This window comes from Eublepharis macularius, chromosome 4 (assembly GCF_028583425.1).
Source record: "Eublepharis macularius isolate TG4126 chromosome 4, MPM_Emac_v1.0, whole genome shotgun sequence".
NCBI classification, from domain to species: Eukaryota; Metazoa; Chordata; class Lepidosauria; order Squamata; family Eublepharidae; genus Eublepharis; species Eublepharis macularius.
Genome location: NC_072793.1, coordinates 27,478,353 through 27,504,774, shown reverse-complemented (window position 1 = coordinate 27,504,774; position 26,422 = coordinate 27,478,353). Strand labels below are relative to the sequence as shown.

Here is a 26,422-nt window from a genome sequence, read left to right as displayed (position 1 = left end):
ACCTTACGACAAAGCTCGTGAGAAAGTAGACTATAAAAGTTTTAAATACTTTATTGTCACTGATTCCATTCTGTCTACGCCAGCACTAAGTATGAGAGATGAGTCTTCAAAGGGGAGAGGCAGGGCGGGAATGCAGGGAACAAGAGGTACAGTCTTGGGGGAGGCTGTATAAATGTTAAAGTATTAGAGGGAACATGGAGGGTTCTGAGTGTATGGGAGGGACGGGGGGTAGTTAGAGTGAAGGCCACTTGATTGGCGAGATACAACCATACAGGAGACTAAGGGGCTGGAGGAGAGATGCAGGCTCAGGCCATGCTGTGGGTTGGACTCCATTTACTCAGGCTTCGGAGCATGCTTAAGTGTTGTAGTCCCAGGAGAGACGGAAGCTCTCTGGCTCTGCAGTATTGCACACGAGTAAGAGGCTTAAAAAGTTGGACTCTGCTTCCCAGCTCTAATGAAACTAAGCGAGTGAGTCTGGGGCCACCATCACTTCCCAGCCAAAGAGAAGCCCAAAGGAAATTTGAACACAGCTGGCCCTAACTCCTGCCCTGCCCAGGAGACAGGGATGGAGGGGGAACCTGGGGTGGGGAGGTAGCCACTAGGAGACTACCTAAAACAGAGGCTCAGTTCTCCATTCCCCTAAGGGGATGGTGCAAGGTAACAGCCATGGTTTAGCAAGTACAGCAGTGACCAAGAGACGGTAGTGTTCAATGTCTTAAAAATCCACCCCTCCCCTTCCTTTTAAATTGAGAGATTAGTCAAAGGAAATGAGCTGAGCCTCTCCACTGCCCCCTTGTGCCTGCTGCACCTGGGCAGGAGCCTGCTGGGGAGGTGGCTGTTGCTGTTGGGGTCCTCCAGGGGGAGCCATCTGTAAGGAGACAACCACACAGTTAGCACATAAGCCATGCTTGAGAAAAGTTCCTGTACTGCATTGAAACAACTATAAGAAAAGGGGTTCCCTTCCTGATCTCTCAGCCCTCGGAGTTGGCCGAGAGGAATGGTGATGCATGAATTTAGGGCACCCCCCCCCCCAATTAATACAGCAGCAGCAAAATGCAAATCGACAGCGCCAAACGGAGTACCGAACCATGTCCTCAGTGTCGGACTCACCTGCTGATACATAGGCTGCTGTCCCGATAGATAAGGCTGCTGGGGTGGCAGACTACTCAAAGCTGGATCCTGGCCCGGGAGGGTTGACATGAGGTTCTGTCAGAAAGAGAGGGGAGTGGAGCCAGAGCTGGTCTCACGTCCAAGAGGTCCCCGTCCTGCACTTCAGGCAGCTTTAAACCCAGGTGAGATTTCCCTACCTCTACGCAAACCCGGTAAAAAAACTGCCCAGTAACCCCTTTTGCCAGCCACCCCGACGCCCACACTGCACAGCAGTGAAAGCAGATGACGTGGTATTTCTAACCTGCATGTTGTAGGGCTGGTAACCCATGGAGACTGACTGACTGCCCATGTAACCGATCGTGCCACCGGACTGTGGAGCCTGCGTCATGGCAGGGATAGCCTGGGTCTGCGAGGGGGCAGCTGCATTCTGCAAGGCAGAGAAGACAGAAATAAGCAGGGATGCAGAATCTCTTAGCACACAGCCGCCTGGCAGGAAAAAAAACTGCAGGGCATTCCAATTTCCTAGAACGGTCTGGACAAGTCGCACACAAGGTGATGCATCGGGGACCTCTGGCTTCTCACAAGCCAGCCATGGTGGTGCTCCTCCCCTCCCACAGCAGCTTTGTGGTCCCCCGTTCCTCAACAATTTACACAGTGCTGGGATGTAAACTCCTGCTCTGGGGCAGAAATGAAGCTTTGGGCTAACTTGCCTGATAACCCTGGGTTGGTGTAGGCTGGTAGGAGGAATAGGCAGGATTGGTGGTGGGCACTGCTTGCCCCTGCGGAGCCGTTTGTGCACTATTCGCGCCTGCTGGGTACATGTAGGTGCTCACCATGTTGGGATCTGAAACAAGGATACAGGGTGAGAAAAATGCAGCTGGCGAGGAGGGGGTGAGCTCAACAACTGATCTACTAGCCCAGTTTCAGAAGTTTTGGTGGAACTTCCATAGCTCTTCCTAATATCTGTCTCACCTGTTCCTGCCACAGGCATTGCTGTGTAGGGCCCAGTGTTACCCTGGGCTGGCTGGCTCATGTACACCGTGTGCATAGGAGACCCTTCCACAGAGCCTGCTGGGCTGAAGGTGCCAGGGAAGCTTGTGGGACCGGATGGCTGATAGATTACGCCGCCAGTGGCAGGCATAGCCTGGAGCTAAAAAGAACAGCGAGCAGAGTTTTAAAAAGGGTGCCAACCCAGCCATTTTATTCTTCTCTCATTCGTATTTTAATAATAATAGCGCTTATATACCGCTCTTCTAGAGAGATTAGTGCCTCACCCACAGCGGTGAACAAGTTAGTATTATTATCCCCACAACAGAGCTGGGGAACCGGGGCTGAGAGGAGGGGCTTCCCCAAGACCACCTGCTGAGTTCATGGCAGGAGTGGGATTCAAACCAGTAGAGTGCTGATTCACAGCCAAACCACTTAACCACCGTGCTACAGCAGCTCGGATTCCCAACACGGCTTGCAGAAAATAAATCTGGAAGAGTTTCCGTCCTTCGTCTAATACATCCCACCCAAACTGCAGTTCTTATTAGGTCGCTGCAGTTATTCCCATACGTGTTATTGCAGCAGTATAATTAACAGGCAGGGGAAGGAGCAGGAAGAGAGAAAACCATGGCCCCTCCGCCCCTTATACCTGAGCATAAGGCAGAGAGAAAGCAGGCATCTGCGCCCTCATCTGAATTGTCTGCTTCTGTTGCTCCAGCCGTAACTGGCGCTCCTTTTCCTGCTCCTGAAGGCGCTGGATGGCCAGCTGCCGTTGCATCTCCAGGTATTCCTATAAGGAGCGAAAGGAAACGCTGTATTATCCATCCCAGCCACCACCCTCAAAAGCTCCGACTCTCCCACTCGTCAATCATTTACAAGGAACGGCATATCCAATCACGGCACTGGTTTCTCCTGGCAGCTGCACTGGTCTCACCTGTTTCTTCTGCCTCATGATCTCTAGCTTCTGGGCTAGCTGGATCTGACGCTGACGCTCTGCCTCCTCAGCAGCACGGCGCAGCTTCTCTCTATGCTCCTCCCGTAGAGCATTCAGGGCTCCCCGTGCATCCCGGATCTGGGCAAGTTTATCCTGGAGTCCTTCATAGTACACTGATGGGGAAGGCCACTGTCAGGGTTCCTGTTAATGCTCCAATCGTACCCACATCTCCCTTAGGAGTTAAACCTGCATTTTGACCCACAGAACTGTAGCTGTTACGGGAACAGACAGAAACACTGGCAAGGGCCAAAGGCACCAAACTTTCTCCGCCACCACCCGCCACTGCCTCCAATCCAAACTTTAAAAACAGCACTCGAGGCACAATGCCTTTGGGAGGCATACAATAAAGCTGATGTGATTCTAGGGGGGGGGAGGGGAGAAGATCCTGGCCCTGCTCCAGCCCTCCTGCCCTTAGTGCTGACTGGGGGCCCCCGGTGACGTACAGCGACGCTCATCCAGCTGGTTGAGCAGCTCCAGGAGCTGGGGGTGCATGCTGTTGATGGACTGAAAGAGCGAGAGCACTGCCGAGTCGTTTGTGATGCTCCGTCCCCGCAGGTGGTTGCTTTTCATGCGGTTGACAAAGGTGGTGACGGCATTCTGGAGGGCCTTAAGGAACTGCTCGTGGCTCTCATCTGTCTCGCCGTTTTGATATTGTTGCTGGGGAGAGATGGGAAACCACCAACTTGAAGCCCCAGTTCCTAGCTCAACTCAGCCTACAATTCTGGTATAAAACTTTTCAAGAATGACTTCTGCCTAGCCAACATCACCGCTCTCTCCCCTTAGCTTGCTTGTTCAGTGGAAGCATCTCCAATAAAGATTGAAATCCCAACTGCATAAGAGCTGAGGCAATTTGGGATAGAATAAAAACAAAAGGCGCCACTTCAAAAAAGAAGCAGCCGTGCCTACTTGCTCTTCTCTGAGCAAAACCTGTTAACAAAGTAGGGGAGAAACTTGTTACTTACTTCCACCACGCTAAGTGGGGCAGGTTGGATTTCAGTGGTCTGGGCAGCTGGCTCTCCCATGGACAGCGGGGCTGATGGGGTGGGGCTCTTGCGCACTTCTTCCTGCTTCTTTTCCCAGTAGTTGCGGTTCAAGTAGCGAGCCAACTGTCAGCGAACATTGGGAAATAGAAGACCACTCAGAGGTCGGAGCCTCACTAAGACCAGCTACAAAATGGTTTAGGGGGCTGGGACCTTACCTCAGGGTCAATGTCCTCAGCCAGAGGTGCAGAGGAGTTCTGAAATGATACACATATGGAAAATCAAAAGCACCCACCATGCCTCATTAGGAGCCCCCAACAGAGAAACAAAGGCATTGGGAGATAGCAGTATTATTTCTACTATTGCCCTGAAGGCATGGAAAGGTGGGTGGCAAAGGGATGAAAGCAATGGGAACACACACCCTTATCCTCTAGGTGGCCCCAGACAAGACTTGACGAGGCACCCCCGAATTTTTATGAACCACGGGAGAACTGTATGAACCATAGCAAGGAGCTGGCTGACCTTTACGGCTTGCAGGTCTTAGCTAGCAAGCGCTGAGAAACATTTCCCTGCCGGCAAATCTCTCTTGCTGAGTAGACACTTACCACAGGTGAGGAATAGAGGGTGCTGACTGGAGGGGCAGATGAAGTGACGGGGGTCGGCTCAGCCTTGGGGTACGTGGGATATGTGGTTTTCTGCCTCTGAAGAGGAAAACACAAGCAAGTACAGAAGTGTATTTTGACCCACAGCCTGCCACGGCAGGATAGGAACACGAGAGGAGTAGATATAGGCAGGAGAATTAAGCCAGGACTCATTACAGCTACGGCCACACCACTCTCCCGTGTTTATGCATCTCATTACAATACAAGTGGCTGGCAGGTATGCAATCAGAGCAGAAATTAGATTCATCTTGATCTAGTATGGTCTATGATTTTTAATTAAGCCACCAAATGTGAAACCAGTATGGCATTTTAATTATCCGAATGCAATTATGATTTCTGTCCTCTCTTTAAAGCATGTGTTTCCTGGAATCAGTTTTTGGATAAATGACAAGCAGTGGATTAGCAAAGCAACTGTTTTTACCCTTTCCTTGGAGCCTGGCTTGGGATTAGTACAATTTTCTTGCGCCCGGGGAAAGTGGATCCTAGCTTACAGAACCCCACACAGCATCCAGCCCCAGAAATGCTCTGGGTGCACAAAGCAGCCAAAAAAGATTCATGTGCATTAATACCATAGAATCCCCCAGCACTCTCCCAGCACAAACCATCCTCTCCTTCTCCTCTGCCTCCGACTGGGATAGCGCAATTGCCAGCTGGAGCTCCTCCTCCTCTTGCAGGGCTGTTTCATCACGTTTTGGGGGCAGCTGTGTTCAGAACAAGCAGCAGTCATTGTAAACCAGAAAGAGGAACTGACTGGTCAAAGCAGAGTCCCGTATCTATCCGACATAGCCAAGTTCTTACCTGGGACTGCTGGGAGAGAGGGCTGGTCAGGTACTCAGGGGGGAGCTCTGTGGTGCCCGTTCCCTTCCCTTCTGCTTTTCTACATGGAGAGAGTGGGGGGAGGCATTAAGGCTGTGACCAGAGCTGGCGTCCTAATCTCACTATGTGTGGGAGTGGTGGGGGAGCAATGCTCAACAGCTCCTGAACTGTGGCACTTGGTGATTTGTTATAAGCCAATTAGCTCTCGCTGTGTTAAGATGTATTTTGAGAGATGCTGAGCTAGACAATTAAGACATGTGTCTTAATAAGCATGAAGGAAGGATGCCAACATGTCACCCTCCCCGCAAGTTCTGTATCAAGATCTTCTCTGTGTGCCAAGCCCCAATACTCACTTGTTGAGATGCTCGTAGCAGGGCTCACACACTCGCACCTCCTTCTCGATGCCAAACTTGGGAATGGTGGAGTACTTGGACGAGCACTTCCCACAAAAGATCTGCCCGCATGCCCGACAGTGATGCTGAGAACAACACAGACAGGTCTAAGTGGCAGTGGCATCCGATTACGCTAGGAAAGCACCAGGTGACGGCTTATGTACCCTCCTGCTACCCCCAACATGACCTTTGTCATGTCATCATGGCAGAGGGTGCCCAGGACTAGGAGAAGGACCTGTACCACCCACCTTGCGGGTCACCACTCCAAACTGGACTCGGCAACGGTGACACTCCTCTGCATCCACCCAGTCTGGAGCCTGCCATGCAGAAACAGAGCAGCAATTGGACAACAAGAAGACCATCATAGATCCCTGATGTATTGTACGTTCAATAGCTGTGGACAGGTCACAGAGATGGAGGGACTGCACACAGTAGTTGGACGTGTATTGTTAAAAGGCCAGTTAAAACATTTTCCTGACCTGTAATTCCGACTCAGAAGTTGTAGCCACTGAAGAAGGAAGTAGGCTACTCTGCTGTGTGCCAATACATGATTGCAGGAGCAGAATATCCCATGTGAATTGTTATGCAATTGATGGTGGAAGGGAAAAGGAGCCAGGAGTGAAATGAACGGTTCTCTTGTGCCCTGATGTTAGATACAGAATAGCATTTGACAGGGCTTTTTTCTGGGAAAAGAGGTGGTGGAACTCAGTGGTGGAACTCAAGACCACACAATGACGGCACTTTGGGTCAGCTGGAACAAGGGGGGAGTTTTTTAAAGTTTAAATTGCCCTCGGCAAAAATAGTCACATGGCCGGTGGCCCCGCCCCCTGATCTCCAGACAGAGGGGAGTTTAGATTGCCCTCCACGTGCGGTGCGGCACAGAGGGCAATCTAAACTCCCCTCTGTCTGGAGATCAGAGGGCGGGGCCACCAGCCATGTGACCATTTTTAAGAGGTGCCAGAATTCCGTTCCACTGCGTTCCTGCTGAAAAAAAGCCATGGCATTTGATATTTTTGCTGTCTGCTGCTGCTGCAGCCAATACATCTCAGGAGGGGGTGGTTCAACTGGAACACTTACCCCTCTCACAGAAACTCAGTATTAAAAGTAGTACTGAGGGATTGTAATTTCTACTAGAAAAATCTGAGCAATTTCCCTTTACAGGATCTCCTCCTCTGAACACTCACCCTTTCGGCAGCAAACATTGCATCACTCTCTTTGAATTCCGGGAAAACGTGACCTGCAAGGAGATTCATATTGTCATTCTGAACTACAACCACTATAGCCTGGACACTTGCATGATAGACTGCACAAGCTCTATCCCTAGCACTGCTTCAGCTGTCAAATTAATATATACTATCAACCTACCCCAATCTCTCATTTCTACCCAAATTTAGTGTGACATCACACTGTCCCAGTGAGATAAGATTAAGATGCCCGGCATAGCCTAGAAAGCCCCTTCCAGAATACAATTTTATGGGACATGTGGCCTGCAACTTAACATGTAATGCTTTAAGATTGCCAATGGCTTCCTTCTAATCAAGTGGCAGCTATTCTTCCTTTGGGATTTATTCCCTAGCAAGTAAGTAATCAGAGTTCCTTAAAACAAAATGCAACTGAATCATATGCACTCCTTGTACTCTGTCTACCATCTTATGCTTAGAACAACAACATAATCTGATGTTAAAGGACTGGCTGCTAATCTGCAAACTCAACAGAAGGCCCAAGTAGTGAGGCAGCTGCAACCACTGCTACTGGAAAACGCAACAAGTAGAAATACTCCTAGCAACAATTACTCCATGGAGAAGAAGCCGTTTAGATTCTTCCTCACAATCCCTAGCCAGATGTCTGCAGCCTGCTATATGCCCCGCCCACACAACAGAGGAACCCTCATCAAGGCTTACCTTCCACCTTCATGATCTGGTATGTGTCCTGCACCACCTTGTACTTGGGCTCATTGCGGAAGGCATGAGCCCACGCTTGGATCAGGTAGAGGATTTTATTACGAACATTGGCCTCAACTTGTCTCTAGAAATTTAGAAAATCATAATCAGGCACTAGTAGGAGTGAAACAACCTACAGCCTTCAAGATAACCATGTAAACAATGTCTATTTGGGAAATAATATTCAGAGCAGTCTTCCATTCCGTCTTTACAACCTCCCCTTAACTTTTCTCTCAATGCCTCTATATTTAACTTATTACTAGCCGTCAAGACAGGATTTTCTACTCAAATATTTTCTCACTGGGGGAGAACTCAAAGTTTGACTTGAAAATTCTGTTCTTTCTTCACCAGAATCTAAGGAAGAACTTGCACAGATGGTCAAATGTAGCACAAAAGAAGAACACGGCTGAAGGCATACTGCTTAAGGCATTTCCTTGTCGATTAGCACCTCTTTGAGTTATTGAAGAGGGATGGGAGCATATCCTCCTCCCCTGCTTCCCCCAAACTTTCTTCTATGTGGCTCAAGAATTAACTTCGCCTTTAGATGGGTCAAGAAGCAAAACATAGGAAAATGTATACAACACTATTACCAATGAAGAATGGTAGTGTTTTCCTAACCGCAGTATATAAACAAACACAAAGAGATAATTTTTTGGTACCAGGGACTAATTAGGCTACACAATGTTAACATTGGTTGAAAATGGAATGAAAACAGTGCAAACTATCTGTATTTATGGTGGTGGGGTATCAACATTTGAATGCGCTAGATAAAAACGATGGATCATATCTAGACCATCGCTAGACACAGAACTCTTCTTCCAGTAAGTTTTAGGGGATTACTGAGAGAACATATGAATCAAGATTATTATAAGACAATACAGAATTTATTCAAGTAGTTAAAATATTAATTTAAAAAAACCTGAAGACTAAAACTTCCTAGTCCACTGGAATAATTGTCAGATGAGAGAGATATCATTAACATGAACGAGATGCCATCCTTTTGTATATAGGAGGACCAACAATCTTTTAAAATCATCTGTAGAAGCAGTATATTTTTACTGAAATGACTTGAGATTAGATGGTTATCAAAGAACACACTTCCTTTTTCATAATAATGTAAAAAGGGGGGAAAGGAACATAACTGGATGTGCCTTCTATGCCAAGGCGCCCCTCCCAGCAGCCAGCTGAGAGGGTTGGGGCTTGGAGCTAAAACTGCAGGTGCCCTTTCAAATTCAAGTTCCATACACCACCTGGCAACAGATTATTATTTTTTATTTATTTAAGTCATTTATAGTCTGCCTTTCTCACTGAGACTCAAGCCGGATTACACAGTGGGAGACCAGTACAGCAAATTTCAAGGACATTTCCATAACAATGCCATAGGGTAAATAAACACAATTTTACAAAGACATAGCATTAGTAGGAATCCAGTACAGAGTTGAAGAAATACAGAAACAGAACATAAGCAATTCTAGAGATGACATTAGACCACATGAAGCACAAGTAGCTCATAGGAGCACATATTTAAGACAACAGGGAGTATGTAAGGCAACACAGTGGTGAAGTCTATGGTCCTTAACTCATTAGCGAAGCATCTGAGAGCCTCTCCCTACAATACAAAAGCCTTTTTGAATAATTCGGTTTTGTATCGTTTGTGGAAAGCTAGGAGAGTGGGGGCTCTCCTGACCTCCTCGGGCAGGCCGTTCCACAGGGTAGGGGCCACCACAGAGAAAGCCCGCGTACGGGCTGTTGTTGATTTCACCCATGCGCAGGACAGCACCTGCAGGAGACCCGGTTCAGATGAGTGAAGCTGCTGTGGAGGAACATAGGGAGGGAGACGGTCCCATAGGTATGCCAGGCCAAGACCGTGAAGAGCTTTCTATGTTATAGGGAGTTATACCTTATAAAGATGTTATAGGGAGTATGCTATAGGAATGCTATAGGGAGTTGCCTAGTAATTCACAAATGACCCCATTGTGAAGATATTTTGCTCTACATTGCTGGTACCAGTTTGGGAATTAGATACATGATGTTCAAGTATGGTTGCCAGGTCCCCCAGCCTTAAAACTGGGGGTCTGGAGGAGGCACTGCTGGAATCCTTATCTTGCACACATTGGAGCCTTCCGTTTCGCTCCGGGAATGATATCATTCCAAACACAACAAATAAAGTGAAGGATAACCATGCGGGGGGGGGGGGGGCGCTTCACTTCCTTTGTCACTCTGAAGCGTGCAGGAGCGTGCTCCGGAGCTCCTGGGCCCATTCCCCATGCTATTTCTCCCTGCCAATCAGATGAGTGGCAGCAGGGGGTGGAGGCGGGGAGCAGGGGATCCTCCACCTCCACTGGGGGACTGACAGCCCTATGTTCAAGGCTGCCTTATGTTCCTCCTGAAGCTTTCCCAGATACCCACGCAGAAAAGAAATGGCTATAATGCTACTACCTTCAGTAATTCCTTCAGCTCCTCCATGGTCTGTTTGTTAGCCACTTCATCATGGACCGTCTGACCACAGTTCTTTACCACAGATTCCAAGACCTACAAGAATAAGGAGAGTCCCTGACCACAGCTCAAGGAATTTATTCTAATTAATAATAGCAGCACTAGAACTAGTTCTTCTTTAAGTGTGCTGCTGCCTCCTCACAAGAATGGGGGAAGACAATTTCCGCGGATACCCAGGAAGAGAGACTACAATCAGGAGAGGCGGTATTCCCTTCAAGTTACCTCTAGTGCGTACAAAGCCACATGAGGGTTCTTATCATTGACTTTCTTCTTTATTGCACCCACAGCATATTTAGCCCTGAACAACAAAAAGCAGAGAGAACACCAGATTAGCCTAAAGTAAGCATGCAATGAAGGCCAATTATCATTTGTAAGCCATTCCAGCATCCCTGTTCCAGTAAAGAGAACATCAACATTCACAATAGGTGCAAACTTTGTGAAGAAGGCAAGAAAGCCAATTTCTCAGATTAGTCATTTCTTTAGTCTAAAATAATGGTCAACTGATCAGTTAAAATTAGTTACATTGCATTACTGAGCGTATTCTGCACATATAGGTGCTGTATAGAAATGCAGAAATTGCTATGTGGTTAAAGAAAAATATTTTTCTACAAAGTGTTTCTAGCCTCAGGAAAAATATTTGGACTGAAACCTTTTTGTTAACCGCTTGTAACTTGTTTCTGAATAAAAACTCCAATTTCATATACAGAGTCAAATAACTATGAAAGATATATTTTACCTTTAGCATTAGCACTTGGTATTAACAGTTTTTCTGTTAACACAGGTGTTTCATGGAATTCAAAACATTAATAAACTGCCATGAATAGCAGCACTCAGTTGGCCTCCTAGCTCTATTTCTGAAAGAGTGAAATATGCAGCTGTTCAAAACATACCTTTGGACACTAATTGGAAGACATACTTGGACATACTATTCTCATTGAGCATCACTATGACGCAATGGCTGGAAAGGTGGATTTAGAACAGATTCAAATCCATGTTCCATGGATAATTTTAAGCACACCACAGTCCCTCAGGCTAACCTATGCTACAGGGTAGTTGTAAAGATACAAATGAGAGAACACCAGGCACACCTTCCTAGCCTTCTACCTTTTGTCAAGGATACAACTGTGATCACAAAGTGTTCTTGATGGACCCAGAGTGAAGAACACAAAAGCTGGCATAGATTACAGTACTTACTGGGTGTCACCCTGACGAATCATATCACAGATCTGCAGGATGGACTCCCAGTCTGTCTCTAGCAGAAGCTGACTGGTAGCTTTATCTGCAAGACATAGAAATGATCATTAAGACTTTTGAAGATGGTCAAGCAGTAAGAGTATCGTTGCTGCAAAGAGCTCAGGGCTACTATGACCAGCCTATTTGATATCTGCTTGGGGTTCGTTCTCCACAGTGATTATTCAGAACTAAGCTCATTTTGCTAGCTGTCTGTATGACTCTCCCAGGTTCTTCCAACTTAGCAGCTACCTGTCCCTCAAATAGCACGATCCCTGTGACTTACAATAGATACCTGTTCACAAAGGACTTTGCCCACAACCTTCACTCTGGCAGTCTTATCATCTCTCCAACTGCTCAACATTCATCTACACTGTCAAATAGCTCCACTCCCAGAAGACCCCTTTCCCAAGCACTCATAAAACCTTTGGCTTAACTCAGTTTTATTCATCCCCAACTGGAACAGAGGCACATTACTGGTAACTGCATTTATGCACATTAATCCTGTTATCCTAGCGTCTCCCTTTCCCTCCTCAAGTGACTCCACCACTGCAGAAACATTGATTATACATTCCTTCAAACACCTCTTTGTTTACTTACATTACTTTTAAATCATCAAGTACACCAATAATATTATGTATATAACAAGGATCAAGTGAACAGTGGTCCCTCCAACCCATTTAGCCTCACTTTCAGGAAATAATAAGCTGCTCCACAGCAGCTGATAAACCTCCTATATTTCATTATCTAACATTCACCCTAATGCATCATCATGTCTTTTCTTGACTCTGTCCTGATTTCAGTACTTACCCTGTGACTTCCTGGTTCTTAGTCACCTTGCACAGCTTGAATGTTAGCATGACAGTGAGATCAGCTGTGCCAAAAAAGCACACATATGCTGGCCCATGAACAGGCCCAACCCCACCTCATTACCCTCCTCTAGTTCTCAAGCGAAATCCGTAAAATCGGACAATTTTTCAGCGTGGAAGGAATAAACAGCCGCCCTGAGTCAGAGAGGAGCCCTTAAATGCAAACGAGGGGATTTAAACACGCTTACTTTTGTTATGTTTAATTTGGAAAAGAGACAAGGAAACAGCTGGCGCGTTAATTCTACCCATAATGTCAAATGAGATCAGTGAGGGTCCCAGCTGTTGTGCTCATCGTTATTCTGGTGGGAATAAATAACAGGAGCGGTGGGGAGAAAAGGGCAGCAGGTTTCAAAGACACAATTCGGTGCGTAGAGATCAGAAAAACAGAAGCGAAGGCTCACACAGGTTACGAGCATGGGGTAGGAGCTCTACCCAAACCAATACAGATTCGGAGTGAGGGGGGAAACGCCCGAACCACTTTTTACCCCGACAGGGGAATTAGGATAAAGGTCATAGGTTATGAGGCAGGGCAGGAGGGGCTGCCTCTGGGGCTCGATCCATTCCCCTCTCCTCCCCCCGTACCTAAAAGCCGCTCAAAGGTGCCTCCGCCTCGCCCCATCGCGCTCCCCTTCTCAAGACCAGGCAGGACCGATCGCAGATTTGATGTTTTGTCTCGGACTCGTCTCCTTAGCCTAGGCCCCGCTTCCGGCTTCCGCTTAGCGAGGAGGCGGGCTTTCCGGCGTTGAGACGATTGGCCGGCTTGAGATTCGGGCGACCTGCCGTCCCTCCGCTCCTGCCTCATTGGTTTAGGCGTGGAGGGTGGTGTGCGTGCTGTTGTTATGGCGACGGCGGGCCGCGGTGGTTCCACGTTTCTGCTGCTGGGGGGTTCCGGCTCAGGCAAGACTCTGCTGGTCAAGCGGCTGCAGAATATCCTCGGGCGGGGGGGGGGAGAGCGTTTGAGTCCAGGCTCCCTAGGGGTGCCAATCTCCAGACGGCAGCTGGAGACTGAATCCTTGAATTACAATTGATCTCAAGGCCACAGAGATCAGTTCCCCTGGAGAAAGTGGCTGCTTTGGAGGGGTGGGGACTGTATGGCATTATCCCCAACTGAGAGCCCTCTCCTCCCTAAACTATATCCTCTCCAGGTTCCACCCTTCAAATCTCCAGGAATTTTCCAACTTGGAGCTGGCAACCCTACTTGTCGACTGTAGGAGGGAATGGCCTCGTTCCTTTTGCCAGCCCTTCAGGCTTATCAAATTGCATGGCTGCTAGCTGTGATGGCTAAAGCGACCCTCCACACCCAGAGGCAATAAACTCTGGCTACCAATGCTAGGAGGCATGTCAGAGGGCTTCCATGTTGTGTTGTTGTCTGCTGTGTAAGATAGGCTGGTGGGCTCGGTGAATCACTGGTCTGATCTAACAGGAGTATCCCTTATGCTTATGGTACAGAGCGTCCCTTACTTTTAGCTTGCATTTGTTTCATGCTTGGCACTGCCACAGCATGAAACATGCTTGACACTGTGGCCCACAGGGCACAAGATAGAGCACTGGAAGGGAAGTCACTCACCCAGACCAGAAAACAGGGTGAGAGAGGGAAGGTGAAGTTTGTGGTTCCCCAAAAAGAAAAGGTTCCCACAATAGAAGATAGCTTCCTGGTACACATGGTTTTTCTCTCTTATTTGAAGAATCTGCCCAGGGCCCACCTTTGCTGCCTGCTGAATCTAGCCATCCCTTTCCGGTTGTCTTCCTTAACAAACTCTTTCACAGCTGAGTTCCAGGGACGGTGCCAAGGATCTTGGAGAGCCACCCCCCACACTGCCTACGGTATGGCCCTTTTGTGTTAAATCGAGTGGTTCGCACTGCTGCAGTATGGCTGTGGTGCTCAGATTAGGCTGGTCTTTCTGGGTTCAGATCAAGATGGGTAGCCGTGTTCGTCTGTCTGTAGCAGTTGAAAAGAGCAAGAGTCTGGTAGCATCTATAAGACCAACACAATTTGTAGTAGGGGGCTAGCTGCATCTCTGAGGAGATTGTTCCATAATTGTGGGGATTCCACTGAAAAGGTCCTCTCTCATGTACCCAGATTCTTTGATTGGTGAGACAGTCAAAAGAGCCTCTCCCTTTGATTTAAAGCGCATGCAGCTGTGAATTGGAGAACTATACTGGGGAGGAGGCGGTAAGGAGGAGCCGTTATGGGTTCCAGTTAGTCAGGAGAAAAATGTTCTGTCCCTTGAAAAGAAGCTTAATAAGATGTTATTTGCCAGGTGATGTTATTTTCCTCCATAACATGAAAAGCTTCAGCTACCCATTGCTACAAATACAACTTCTATTAAAGGGGCAGTACATTTTTCTCCTAGCCAGTTGGCAACCCTAAATGGCAAGCGTAAGGCAGTTCTGATGTCAGGATTATAGGTCTCCCAAGCAAGAGGCCATTAGTGAGTCTGTTTTTTTGTTATAGTCACCATTCACACTGAGACTCAAGGCAGATTACACAGTATAAATCAATATGATCAACAGTTGGGACATCTTTCTACATAAAAGGCAAGCCGAATTGCCAACGATGCACTTCTTATCCTGATGCGCCTGCGCAGGAGCACCAGGATAAAAAAATGTGTCATGGCTAATATGGCCTCCAGAGGGCACCGCCATCATGGGACAGCCAGGCAAGATGGGCCGTCCCTCCAGAGGACGCTGCTGTGGGATGGCCAAGCGAGCCAGGCCATCCCTCTGGAGGACGCCGTGGTGGCAAGCCAGCCCATCCCTCCGGAGGGCGCTACAGCGGGAGGGCCAACGTACCAGGGTTTTCTAGGGCCCGTTTTTTAAAAAAAACTCAGAGCTCTCTGACCTTACAATCCATGCAAATAAACTAAATCAGAAAAATGATAGGGTTGCCTACCTCCAGGTGGGACTGGGAGTTCTTCTGAAATTACAGTTTATCTCCAGATTACAGGGATCAGTTGCCCTGGAAAAAAATGGCAATTTTTTGATATGATTCAGTGGAATCATATCTATGCTGAACTCCTTCTCCAAGAACCACCTTCAAGCTGGAGCTGGCAACCCTAATTGCTCAGTTTCCTGAGAGTAAGCCCCACTAATAGACATGAATAGACCTGCTTAGGATGGCAGTGTTAGTTGCTCTCTGTGGTATAGTTAAGGGATAACAACACACTTCTCTGTATCAGTGTCGCACTTGAAATCTATCAATCCTCCATCCCCTTTATCTTTCAGCTACCTATATTCTGCATTAACCCTGACCCAGAACAACGTACAGATTGAATCATAGCTGTGTTGGACTGACTCTGCTTGGCTTCTGAGATCAGACGAGATCAGGCTCACCTGGGCTATCCAGGTCAGGGCCAGATGCCCTAATAACTAGGGGACATTTCATTTGTCAGTCTGTTTCACATGGAAAACCATTTGCACCCCCAAGAGGTTATCTACATGAACTAGAAAACTGAGATTTGGTACACAGCCTGGCCATTTACTACAGAAGTCAGTCATGGAAACTTCAGGGTGCCTAATACTAGAAATGAAGACAAATGACAAGAAATGGTTAGCCTGCTTCTGTGTCACCTAGAAAGCTGGAATTTAGTAAGACACACCAAGTACTGGAAAAAAATTGCTCAGTCCAGATAATTCTAAAATGCTGTTGGTTGGTGGTGATGGAGGAGTTTGAATTTAGCCTACCCTGGATGGATATATACCCACCCCCCTGCAGGAGCAGGTGCACAACTTGGGGACGCTTTTAGATCACCATCTATGGATAGAGAGATACCCACACTGCATGATTTTAAGATCTTGTCATGCCTGGTGGATCTCCTGGCAGGCAAAGAAGAAGGTAGTTTCAAATGGCTGCAGGCCAGGAGCCGTAAGTTAATACATCAATTAAACTAGCTGTGATCCTTCCTCAAGAAGGAAGGTCTGACCAGGGTGACCCATATCCTTGTCACTTAGCCTACTGTAACGTGCTCCGTGCAGAGCTGCCTTTGAAGTTTGTCTGGAAATTTAATTTTGTTCAAAATGTGGTTAATACAGGAAACACATTCTGCTGGTGCTTAAGCAGCCTCCCTGCCTCTCCGTTAGTTTCTGGGCTCAAATCAAGGTGTTGCTGTTGACCTTTAAAGCCCTAATGGCATGTTGTTGTTTTTTTTACTGACTTGTGTAAGCTGTCTTGAGCAGGATTTGTAAGAGGCCATATAGAAATATTGTAAATAAATAAAAAAGCAGTCTGGGAAGAGGATAATGTAAGGACTCTTCTCTGGAGATTTTTATAGCCTGTGCTTCTTTGGAGGTTTTAAGCAGAGGCTAGATGGCCATCTGACAGCAATGCTGACTCTGTGAATCTAGGCAGATCATGAGAGGGGAGGGCAGGAAGGGTTACATCAGTGCTTCGTTCTCGTGGCCATTTCTTACACGCCTAGGGTAATGCTGATCATCACTTTGGGGTCAGGAAGTCATTTTCTCCAGGCCAGTTTAGCCAAGGATCCTGGAGGGTTCCCCCCCCCCCCAATCTTCTGGACATGGAGCAGGGGTCACTGGGGATGTGGGGGGGAGGTAGGTGTGGATTTCCTGCATTGTGCAGGGGGTTGGACTAGATGACCCTGGAGATACCTTCCAGCTCTGTGATTCTATTCTATTATTCTATTCTATTTTAAAAATAGAACAAAATACTCATTTGCCACCCTAATTATGTGTACAAATGGGGAGAAGGCAAAGACTTGTACTATGTTTGTCTGAAAGTTTGTGCTGTGTTTTTTTTAATGTTTTGTCAAACTCCTCAGATCTTCCCTCTGTGCCTGGCCCCTATTTCTGCTTTGGTGTTCATCATAGCATAAGGTCCCATCTTCAACCCGATGTCTCATTGCAAGTTGGACAACAGTTCTGTGTGAGACCTTGGATACTTAATATCAATGTGTGTGTGTTATGTGCCATCAAGTCACCTCCAATCTATGGCAATCCTTTGAATGGGAGACCTCCAAAATGTCCTATCATGAACAGACTTGCTTAGATCCTGCAGACTGGAGGATGTGGCTTCTTTTATTGAGTGGAGCCATCTCGTTTTGGGCCTTCCTCTTTTCCTGCTGCCTTCCACTTTTCCTAGCATTATTGACTTTTCCAGAGAATCTTGTCTTCTGTTGATGTGAGCAAAATATGATAGCCTCAGTTTTGTCATTTTAGCTTCTAGGGAGAATTTAGTAATATCAGTAGAGGTAGTTAATATTGAGCTAAATACAATACAAGGCAGTTTCATATATATGGAGGCCCAGGTTGCGACCGTTGCCAGGTCTGCCTTTTTTCATCTTTGACAGGCCAGGCAACTGGCGCCCTACCTTTTGCCCCGGGGCCTGGCCACAGTAATCCATGCAACGGTCACCTCCAGGCTAGACCACAGCAACTCACTCTACATTGGGCTGCCCTTGGGCCTGACCCAGAAGTTACATCTGGTCCAGAACGCAGTGGCACGCGTCCTTACTGGAACGCCATTCCGAGCGCACATTCATCCTGTGCTGTGCCAGCTGCACTGGCTCCCAGTGGAGTTCCAGATCCAGTTCAAGGTGTTAACCTTGGTGTTTAAAGCCCTTCACGGACTGGGACCTGCATACCTGCGAGACCGCCTCTTCCATTGCATCCCCTGCAGGGTGTTATGTTCTGCAGACAAGCAACTCCTGGTGGTCCCCAGCCTGAGGGACATCCATCTGGCCTCAACCACGGCCAGGGCTTTTTCTGCCTTGGCCCTGGCCTGGTGGAACGTTCTCCTGTTGGAGATCCGGGCCCTGTGGGACCTGTTACAGTTTCTAAGTGCCTGTAAAATGGAGATGTTCTGCTGGGACTTTAGCTGAGTGCCAGCATGTGTCCCCCTTCTTCCATCAAAGACCACCACTTTTTCTGGGGCTGCCCTTGGCCATCTGCTATGCCCATAAACGGACTCCCAAATATTTATTTATATCGCCTGCATCTGGACTATTTTAATAACTTTTAATTATTGTTATTGATTTTATGGTTTTGATTGATTCACTGTGTTTTATGAAGGTTGTTAGCCACCCTGAGCCCATTTGTGGGGAGGGCAGGGTATAAAGCAAATAAATAAATAAATGTAATGGAGGGGTTGCACTCCCCTAAGCCTTCTCCAGCTTGTCCTTAGATGTAGTGAGGAGCTTACAGTAGGATTCTGCACTCCATCCAAGCCTTAATCACATCCTCAGCAGAAGCAGCTGGGAGCGTTGGCAGTACTCACTGTCTTGTGCTTCCTACAGCAGTTTAGCTGCATACTAATTTAAAAATCTGACTGGCTGTTGTCCTTCTGCAGGTGGGCACAAACCTTACTGATCTTCAGATTGGAAAGAAGATCACAGTTCGGGAACTAGGAGGATGTATGGGGCCCATTTGGTCCAGCTACTACAGCGACTGCTGCTGTGTTTTGGTGAGTGCCTTGATTCATACTCTGTGTATAATTCAATGAGTTGTAGGGCCAGGGCTTTTTTTCAGCGGGAACACGGTGGAACGGAGTTCCGGAACCTCTTGAAAATGGTCACATGGCTGGTGGCCCCGCCCCCTGATCTCCAGACAGAGGGGAGTTTAGATTGCCCTCCACGCCGCTGGAGTGGCACGGAGGGCAGTCTAAACTCCCCTCTGTCTGGAGATCAGGGGGCGGGGCCACCGGCCATGTGACCGTTTTCGCCAAGGGCAACCCACTGAGTTCCACCACCTCTTTTCCCAGAAAAAAAGGCCTGTGTAGGGCATAATAATTGTTTCACTGTCATTCCTGGGGCTGTTTGGCCCAGCACTTTTTGTATTTAAGCTAACTGCACCGTGGTTAAATTGTTCAGCTGCAAATCAGCACTCTACTGGTTCGAATCCCACTACTGCCATGAGCTCAGCAGGTGGTCTTGGGTAAGCCACTCCTCTCAGTCCCAGTTCTCCAGCTGAATTGTGGGGATACTAATAACACTAACTTGTTCACCGCTGTGGGTGAGGCACTAATCTGTCTAGAAGAGTGGTATATAAGTGCAGTTGTTGTTAATTACACATAGCTCTTATGTACAGAGAGAAAAAGTTCACTGTGTGAGTCAGCTGTTGATTGCGCTTTATTTTATCATGCTAACTCCACAAAACTAGTATTTACAGTGGTTCCACTTTAAAAAATACCTCTTCGAGTGATAATCTCGGGAAAATCTGATCCAACCAGTCTATGTGCAGTTGTGTTGCCGTTTGAAGGGTGCATGTTCATTTTCTACCTTTTTTTGGCTTTATTTTATGTGAGAAAGTTATGCAGCAAGCAGCAACCTTTCCTTTCAGCTTTCTTTGAGTCCCTCTCTTCATGTCTTCTACAGTACATGATTGATGCTGCTAAACCTACCCAGATTTCCTCGTCCTGCGTTCAGCTCCTGTCGCTCCTCTCTGCTGAAGAGCTAACATCCGTCCCTGTCCTCATCATTTTCAACAAAATGTAAGGAATTTTTAATTTAAATTTTCAGGCCAGGGGGATGAGCATGGAGGAAAGATTCAAGGAGAAAGGAAAAGGAGTTTGAGGAACTTAACATATTGGTTTGACTGCAGTTAATCTCCAGAGGGAGGAAGGGAGGAAAATCCTGTGGCTAAAAGGTAAAGGTGCAAGCACCGAGTCATTATTGACCCATGGGGGGACGTTGCATCACGATATTTTCTTGGCAGACTTTTTTACGGGATGGTTTGCCATTGCCTTCCCCAGTCATCTACACTTTACCCCCAGGAAACTGGGCACTCATTTTTACTGACCTCGGAAGGATGGACGGCTGAGTCAACCTTGAGCCCGCTACCTGAACCCGGCCTCTGCCGGGGATCGAACTCAGGTGATGAGCAGAGTTTGGGCTGCAGTACTGCAGCTTACCACTCTGCGCCACGAGGCTAGCAGCATGCAAATGATTATCCTCAATGGATTTGCACGTTGATCAGTAAATTCTAGGGGGTGCTGTCTCTGGAGGCAGAGCCAAATGCATAACTCTTCAACAACATAACAAAAGAGTCTTGTGTCACCTTAAATTCACATATGGCTACCCCTCTGGAATTTGTTCATCATTTTCTCTCTTTGTCCTGGTTCTAGAGACCTACCCTGCTACATGTCCCTGGTGGAGATGAAGTCATTGTTCCGAATCCAGGACCTTGTTTCCTGTGCCAAGCAGCCCATCACCATTGTGGAGACGAGTGCACATGACGGCACTGGCTTACCTAAAGTCATGCAGTGGCTTCGTTCCGTCCTGCATGATTTCAGATGACCCCCTTGCCTCTGGTGCCTTTTGTAGGCTGTAAACAGAGGAAAGACACCTGGACCACAGCATTGTATCTGGGGGGAAATATTGCTATTGTCTTGGCCACTGATGTGGTTTGAACTTGAAAGTAAACGCTTTGATCTCTCAGTATCTTGTGTTAAACTACTACTAGAATTCAAGCAGAGAAAGTTTCTGTGAGTGGAAGGTAAAATTTATGGAGTTACATCTATCTTTTACTATGGTCTTCGCTTCTCAGAAGTCAAGCGACCCTATACTCTATACCAATCTGAAGTTCTGTAGTTTATAATTGCTCTGCACAATTCTTTACTCATGTAATATACGCACAGTTTCTGAGATTTGTTTCATGGGATTCCAATTCTTCTATTATAATAGGGTTTGGGGAGTATTGAAGCTTATAAGGATTCAAATGTGATATCGCTTGGCACAGGTGGTTCTTCCTCCAACAATTAAGCTGCCAATTGTGATGGAATGTGGTTGTGTAAATGGCAGGGGTTATGTAGTGTTAGGGGAATTTTTGTTATAGTACTCTGCTTCCAATTTGTAATTCCCCTTCTACCACTAACCCATATATATTTCAAGACACTAAACACAGTGATTATAGAGGAAAAATGGTTTTATTTCTTACATGGAATAACCCCAGACACATTTCTCCATTTCTAGGAGACGTGTAAAAGACCAGTGGCATTGGAGGGCTTTAAATGCTCTTAACACTGATTGTTTACAGAATAATGGTTATTTGTTTTACTGAGTAAAAGATCAAAGGTTAGAACAAATAATACATTCCCCAGGATTTATGGCACCCAACAGGACTGATTGACAGCACAATAAGATCTTAATGTAATATAAACATTTCAATGCTGGAGTCATAATTTTGTCTTGGGTTCGAAATTCATTTGGGAAATAACACAGTCAAGGTTAAAATCTTAGTTGGAAAGTGAAAGCAAAAGAAAATGTTTATAGTTAAAAGGAACTTTCATCACTGCAAGATTGAGATGACCTGTAGTTTTAATTCCAGAAGCCCGGGAGAAAGAATCTGCCACTGAGGCAAATTTGCCTCTTGTGTGCGTGTTCAGCTTCAGTTGTGCTCACACACAGGGCATTAGGTGAGAGGTCCTTTAAAAAATCCCTTAACATGTAGCATAGTGGTTAGGTGGCTGGGATCTGAGCCAGCATTCTGCTGGCTTGACTCCCACTACTGCCATGAACTCTGCAGGTGGTCTTGGGCAAGCTTCAGCTCCCCAACTGTATTGTGGGGATAATAACAACACTGGCTTTGTTAACAGCTCTGAGTGTGACACTAATCTGTCTAGAAGAGCTGTTATATAAGCACGTTGTTGTTGCTGCTGTTGTTGTTAATGTCAGTCCCTGGCAGTTAGGTCCCCAAGTTCTCCACAGTTAACACACAGGTGTTCCAGTTGAAGTAATTTTATTAGAGATCCATTCAGTACAGGTTGCCTAGGCAGTGAAATTGGCAGAAGTGACGTAGGTGGGGCAAGCCAGGTTAGTTATAGGGAATATTCCTGCCTTTGAGACAAGGACCATTGACGGGGGGGGGGCCCTTTGGGGGCAAGACACTGTTTTAGAACAGGGAGAGAGAAAGGAGGAGCTTATCTTTAGTTCCCATGCAGAGTACACTTTGAGCCAGCTTCAGCCGGCAATCAAGGTCACTGGCTCCGCAGAGCGAGAAAGAGGAAGTAAACATTTCCAAGATAACCTGCTGGCATTATAGCAACAAAGAACTTCCCACATTCTCGGAAGTCATAGAGAGAACCCCAATACATTCATGGCAGATATCTAGGAGGCATATGACAGTTATATCCTAGATGCTAGGTAAAATGGCTTACCTTCTGACAAGTCATTTTAATTTAATTTAATTTATTGTATTTATATTCCGCCCTCCCCGCTTTCGCAGGCTCAGGGCGGATAACAGAATACAAATATACACATCATTAAAAACACCTTTAAAAACACAATCATCTCATCTACATCTATTACATATAAATAATTTTTTTTAAAAAATTAAAAGCAGCACATAGCAAAAGTTTAGTGTATCACACAGTGGTGTTCCCAGAGCGAATCCATACCATAATAAGTGTGGCAGCAGCATCTGCGTTCACATGGGGGAATAGTTTAAACCCCCCCCTCCACGGGGGGGGGGGGCACCGCCCAGCGTCAACCATATGCCTGGCAGAATAGCTCCATCTTACAGGCCCGGCAAAATACAAGCAAATCTTGCTGGGCCCTAGTCTCGCAAGGCAGAGCATTCCAGCAGGCCGGGGCCAGGACCGAAAAGGCCCTGGCCCTGGTCAACGCCAGGCGGGCCTCCCTAGGGCCAGGGACATTTAGAAGATATTTTCCACTAGATCGAAGAGTCCTCTGGGGCTCATACGGTGAGAGACGGTCCTGCAGATACGTCGGTCCCAGTCCACATAGGGCTTTATAGGTTAACACCAAAACCTTGAACCTGATTCGGTACTCCACTGGCAGCCAATGCAGCTGGCGTAGCATCGGCGTAATGTGCTCCCACACCAGTGCTCTAGCAATGACCCGCGCTGCTGCATTCTGTACCAGCTGTAACCGCCGAATCAGGCCCATGGGAAGCCCAGCGTAGAGCGTGTTACAGTAATCCAGCCTAGAGGTGACCATTGCTTGGACCACTGTAGTCAAGTCGCGGGGAGATAAATAAGGGGCAAGCTGCCTGGCCTGCCAAAGATGATAAAAGGAGGACCTGGCAACTGCCTTGATCTGGCCCTCCATCTTCAGGGAGGAGTCCAGAATCACCCCCAGCCTCCTAACTCTCGAGGCCAATGTAAGTAGTGTCCCATCAAGTGTAGGAAGCTGGGGTCCCGAAGCCATCTCCCCACGACTCACATACAAGATCTCCGTCTTCGTGGGATTCAATTTCAGCCGACTTTGTCTCAACCAACCAGCCACAGCCTCAAAAACGCTCTAGGACATCAGGGGTCGATCCAGGCCGCCCATCCAACAACAGATAAAGCTGGGTGTCATCCGCATATTGATGACACCCAAGCCCGAAACTCCGCACCAACTGGGCGAGGGGGCATATATAGATATTAAATAATAATGGAGAGAGTATCGCTCCCTGTGGCACACCACATACCAGCGGCCTACGAGATGACACTCTCCCCAAGCGCCACCCTCTGTCCCCGATCATGGAGAAAGGAGACCAGCCACTGTAGAGCTGTCCCCTGGATCCCGACATCAGCAAAGGCGGTGGGTCAAAAGTTTGTGATCGACCGTATCAAATGCTGCTGACGGATCCAATAAAATCAGCAGTGCTAATCCGCCCTGATCCAGATGTCTGTGGAGATCGTCTGTAAGGGCGACCAGCAGTGTTTCAACCCCATGTCCCAGGCGGAAGCCAGACTGGAAAGGATCTAGGGCCAAGGACTCCTTCAGGAAATTCTGCAGTTGCTTCTCTGCTGCCCACTCAATCACCTTCCCTAGAAACGGAAGATTGGAAACCGGTTGGTAACTGAGCGGGTCAGCAGGATCTAATGTTGATTTCTTCAGAAGAGGCTGTACCACAGCTTCCTTCAGCGCCTTGGGAAAAACCCCGGAGCTCAAGGACAGACTTACAATCGCCTCCAAGGAATCCTGAAGCCCGTCAACACTGGCTTTCACCAGCCATGACGGGCACGGGTCCAAGGGGCACGTGGTAGGCCGTACCACCTGCAGAATCCTGTTCACCTCTTCCCCGAAAAGAGGGCTGAAATGATCAAATATAGGTCACGAAGATGGCCAAGGGGCCTCTAGTTCATTTACCGTATCAACTGTGGCTGGTAAGTCGCAGCGGAGACGCAAGATCTTATCAGTAAAAAAGCTCTCAAAAGCCTCACAGCTTATCTCCGAATTCAACTTTTGATGGTCTCCACCTAGTTGGGAGACCAGTGAACGGACCACATTAAATAATTTAGCTGGGTGTGAGCTAGCTGATGCGATGGAAGCTGCATAATACTCTTTCTTCACAGCTTTCACCGCCATCTCATAGGACCTCATAAACAGCCTATAGGATGTTCTTGCTTCCTTGTCACGAGATCACCGCCACACGCGCTCAAGTCGTCTTAGCTCCCGTTTCTGTCGCCGCAGCTCCTCTGTATACCAAGGAGCCTGGTGACTCCGGCAGCAAAGAGGACGACGGGGAGCGATTTCATCGATGGCTTCAGAGAGCCGGACTTGCCAGCCCTCCACTAGCTCATCTAATGAACCACTGTGGAGCATTGGTTCCCGCAGAGCATTCTAGAACCCAATAGGGTCCATGAGTCTCTGCGGGCGAACATAAATTTGCTCACCGCCCTTGCAGGGGGGGGTGGCACCCCCAGCCAGGCCTTCACAACCGCATGGTCTGACCATGGCACCAATTCTACTCTATCCAGAACCACATCCAATCCCATCCCGAAGATCAGGTCTAGCGTGTGGCCTGCTTCATGTGTGGGTGCCGATACAAACTGGGAGAGTCCCAGTGTTGCTATGGCTGACACCAGGTCCGTAGCCTGTATCGAGGTGGCATCATCTACATGGGCATTGAAATCCCCCAGCACCATCAGCCTGGGGTACTCCAAGACCCACCCAGCAACCACCTCTAGCAGGCGCGGTAAGGCATCTGCCGGTGCGCTGGGCGGTCCTTACACCAAGCAGACAGCCAAACTCTCCTCGGCATTCCACACCAGACCCACACAATCAATGCCAGAGATCTTCGGGGCGGGAAGCGGCTTGAAGGAGAAACCCTCCCAGACAAGGATTGCCACCCCTCCCCCCCGACACTCCGTGACTGATGAAGGACCACATAACCTGGGGGTGGGGTCAGCTCACTGAGAGCAACCGTTTCGCCTTCCCTCACCCAAGTCTCGGTCACGCATACCAGGTCCATATTAGCTGTCATAAATATATCACGCAGCATACTGGTCTTATTATTTATGGACCTGGCATTGCACAACATCAGTGTCGAAGGAGGATTTTTCCTAGCTCCAACACCGGCGTGCCTCGGGAGGGGGCGTAGGTTAGAAGGGCACTGAGCCTCTCCACATCTCCGTGACCTTCTCCCTTTAAACCAGGCCCCACTGCCATACCTCCCCCATCCCCAGAGGACTGGTATCCCTGGCCCTATCTCAGATGTGACTTTTATTATTCCTAACTAAAAGTTGATCAAGTTGCACTGGAAGGAAAACTCTGGGTCTTTCCTCAGCTTCACAACTATCCCCTACACCTGTAGCGGCAGTTTTAACACGTGGACCTGAAAACAGTGATCTGTGAAAGACCCTTGAATTGCAAACAGGAGCAAGCTCAGAATAAACAAAATTCACAAGGAGACAGATAAACGCATACACAGAATTTCACAGCTGTGGACCTACAACTCTAGCAGCCTAGGAAGCTGAGGAGTTGTAAGTGCTATTACACATTTCCAGCACACATTAAATACCTTTACAGACAAAAGAACTCGAATGTAATGACAGTGATAGATCACATGGTTCCTTGTAGTCCTGCCTCCCGGCTTTGGTCTTTGATCTGCATTCAAATGCCAACTGCTTCTGCACTTGCAAAGCCATCTGCTCTGCTCAGCTGTCCTCTCAAATACGTCAATGTTGTGGTGAGAGGTGCGCAGTGCTTCCTGCACCTTCTCCTCACTACAGATATACAGGAGATCCAGGGTTTCCCACTCCT

The 26,422-nt window shown here is 47.7% G+C and overlaps 2 protein-coding genes across 4 annotated transcripts; one reads left to right on the top strand and one right to left on the bottom strand.

Moving 5' to 3' along the window:
- Nucleotides 1-35: 35 nt before the first annotated feature.
- HGS (hepatocyte growth factor-regulated tyrosine kinase substrate) lies at nucleotides 36-13,184 on the bottom strand. 2 transcript variants are annotated; one of them, XM_054978095.1, is made up of 21 exons: nucleotides 13,059-13,184; nucleotides 11,572-11,656; nucleotides 10,600-10,675; nucleotides 10,321-10,413; nucleotides 7,843-7,966; nucleotides 7,126-7,178; nucleotides 6,190-6,258; nucleotides 5,903-6,027; nucleotides 5,532-5,610; nucleotides 5,303-5,434; nucleotides 4,677-4,772; nucleotides 4,290-4,328; nucleotides 4,054-4,197; nucleotides 3,535-3,748; nucleotides 3,032-3,204; nucleotides 2,747-2,887; nucleotides 2,083-2,260; nucleotides 1,821-1,954; nucleotides 1,412-1,537; nucleotides 1,111-1,206; nucleotides 36-868 (listed from the first exon to the last, which is right to left on the bottom strand). In XM_054978095.1, the coding sequence occupies exons 1-21, from the start codon at nucleotides 13,093-13,095 to the stop codon at nucleotides 755-757; spliced, it is 2,328 nt and encodes a 775-aa protein (XP_054834070.1). In that variant the 5' UTR covers nucleotides 13,096-13,184; the 3' UTR covers nucleotides 36-754. The 2 variants fall into 2 exon arrangements, with proteins under 2 accessions (XP_054834070.1, XP_054834071.1); XM_054978096.1 differs by having other exon boundaries at nucleotides 5,336-5,434.
- Nucleotides 13,185-13,299: 115 nt separating this feature from the next.
- On the top strand, nucleotides 13,300-21,073 carry ARL16 (ADP ribosylation factor like GTPase 16). Of its 2 annotated transcripts, none has more exons than XM_054978491.1 (5): nucleotides 13,300-13,404; nucleotides 14,243-14,300; nucleotides 18,781-18,894; nucleotides 19,805-19,920; nucleotides 20,554-21,073. In XM_054978491.1, the coding sequence occupies exons 1-5, from the start codon at nucleotides 13,316-13,318 to the stop codon at nucleotides 20,723-20,725; spliced, it is 549 nt and encodes a 182-aa protein (XP_054834466.1). In that variant the 5' UTR covers nucleotides 13,300-13,315; the 3' UTR covers nucleotides 20,726-21,073. The 2 variants fall into 2 exon arrangements, with proteins under 2 accessions (XP_054834466.1, XP_054834465.1); XM_054978490.1 differs by lacking the exon at nucleotides 13,300-13,404 and adding an exon at nucleotides 17,255-17,358 and having other exon boundaries at nucleotides 13,451-14,300.
- The last annotated feature ends 5,349 nt before the right edge of the window (nucleotides 21,074-26,422 follow it).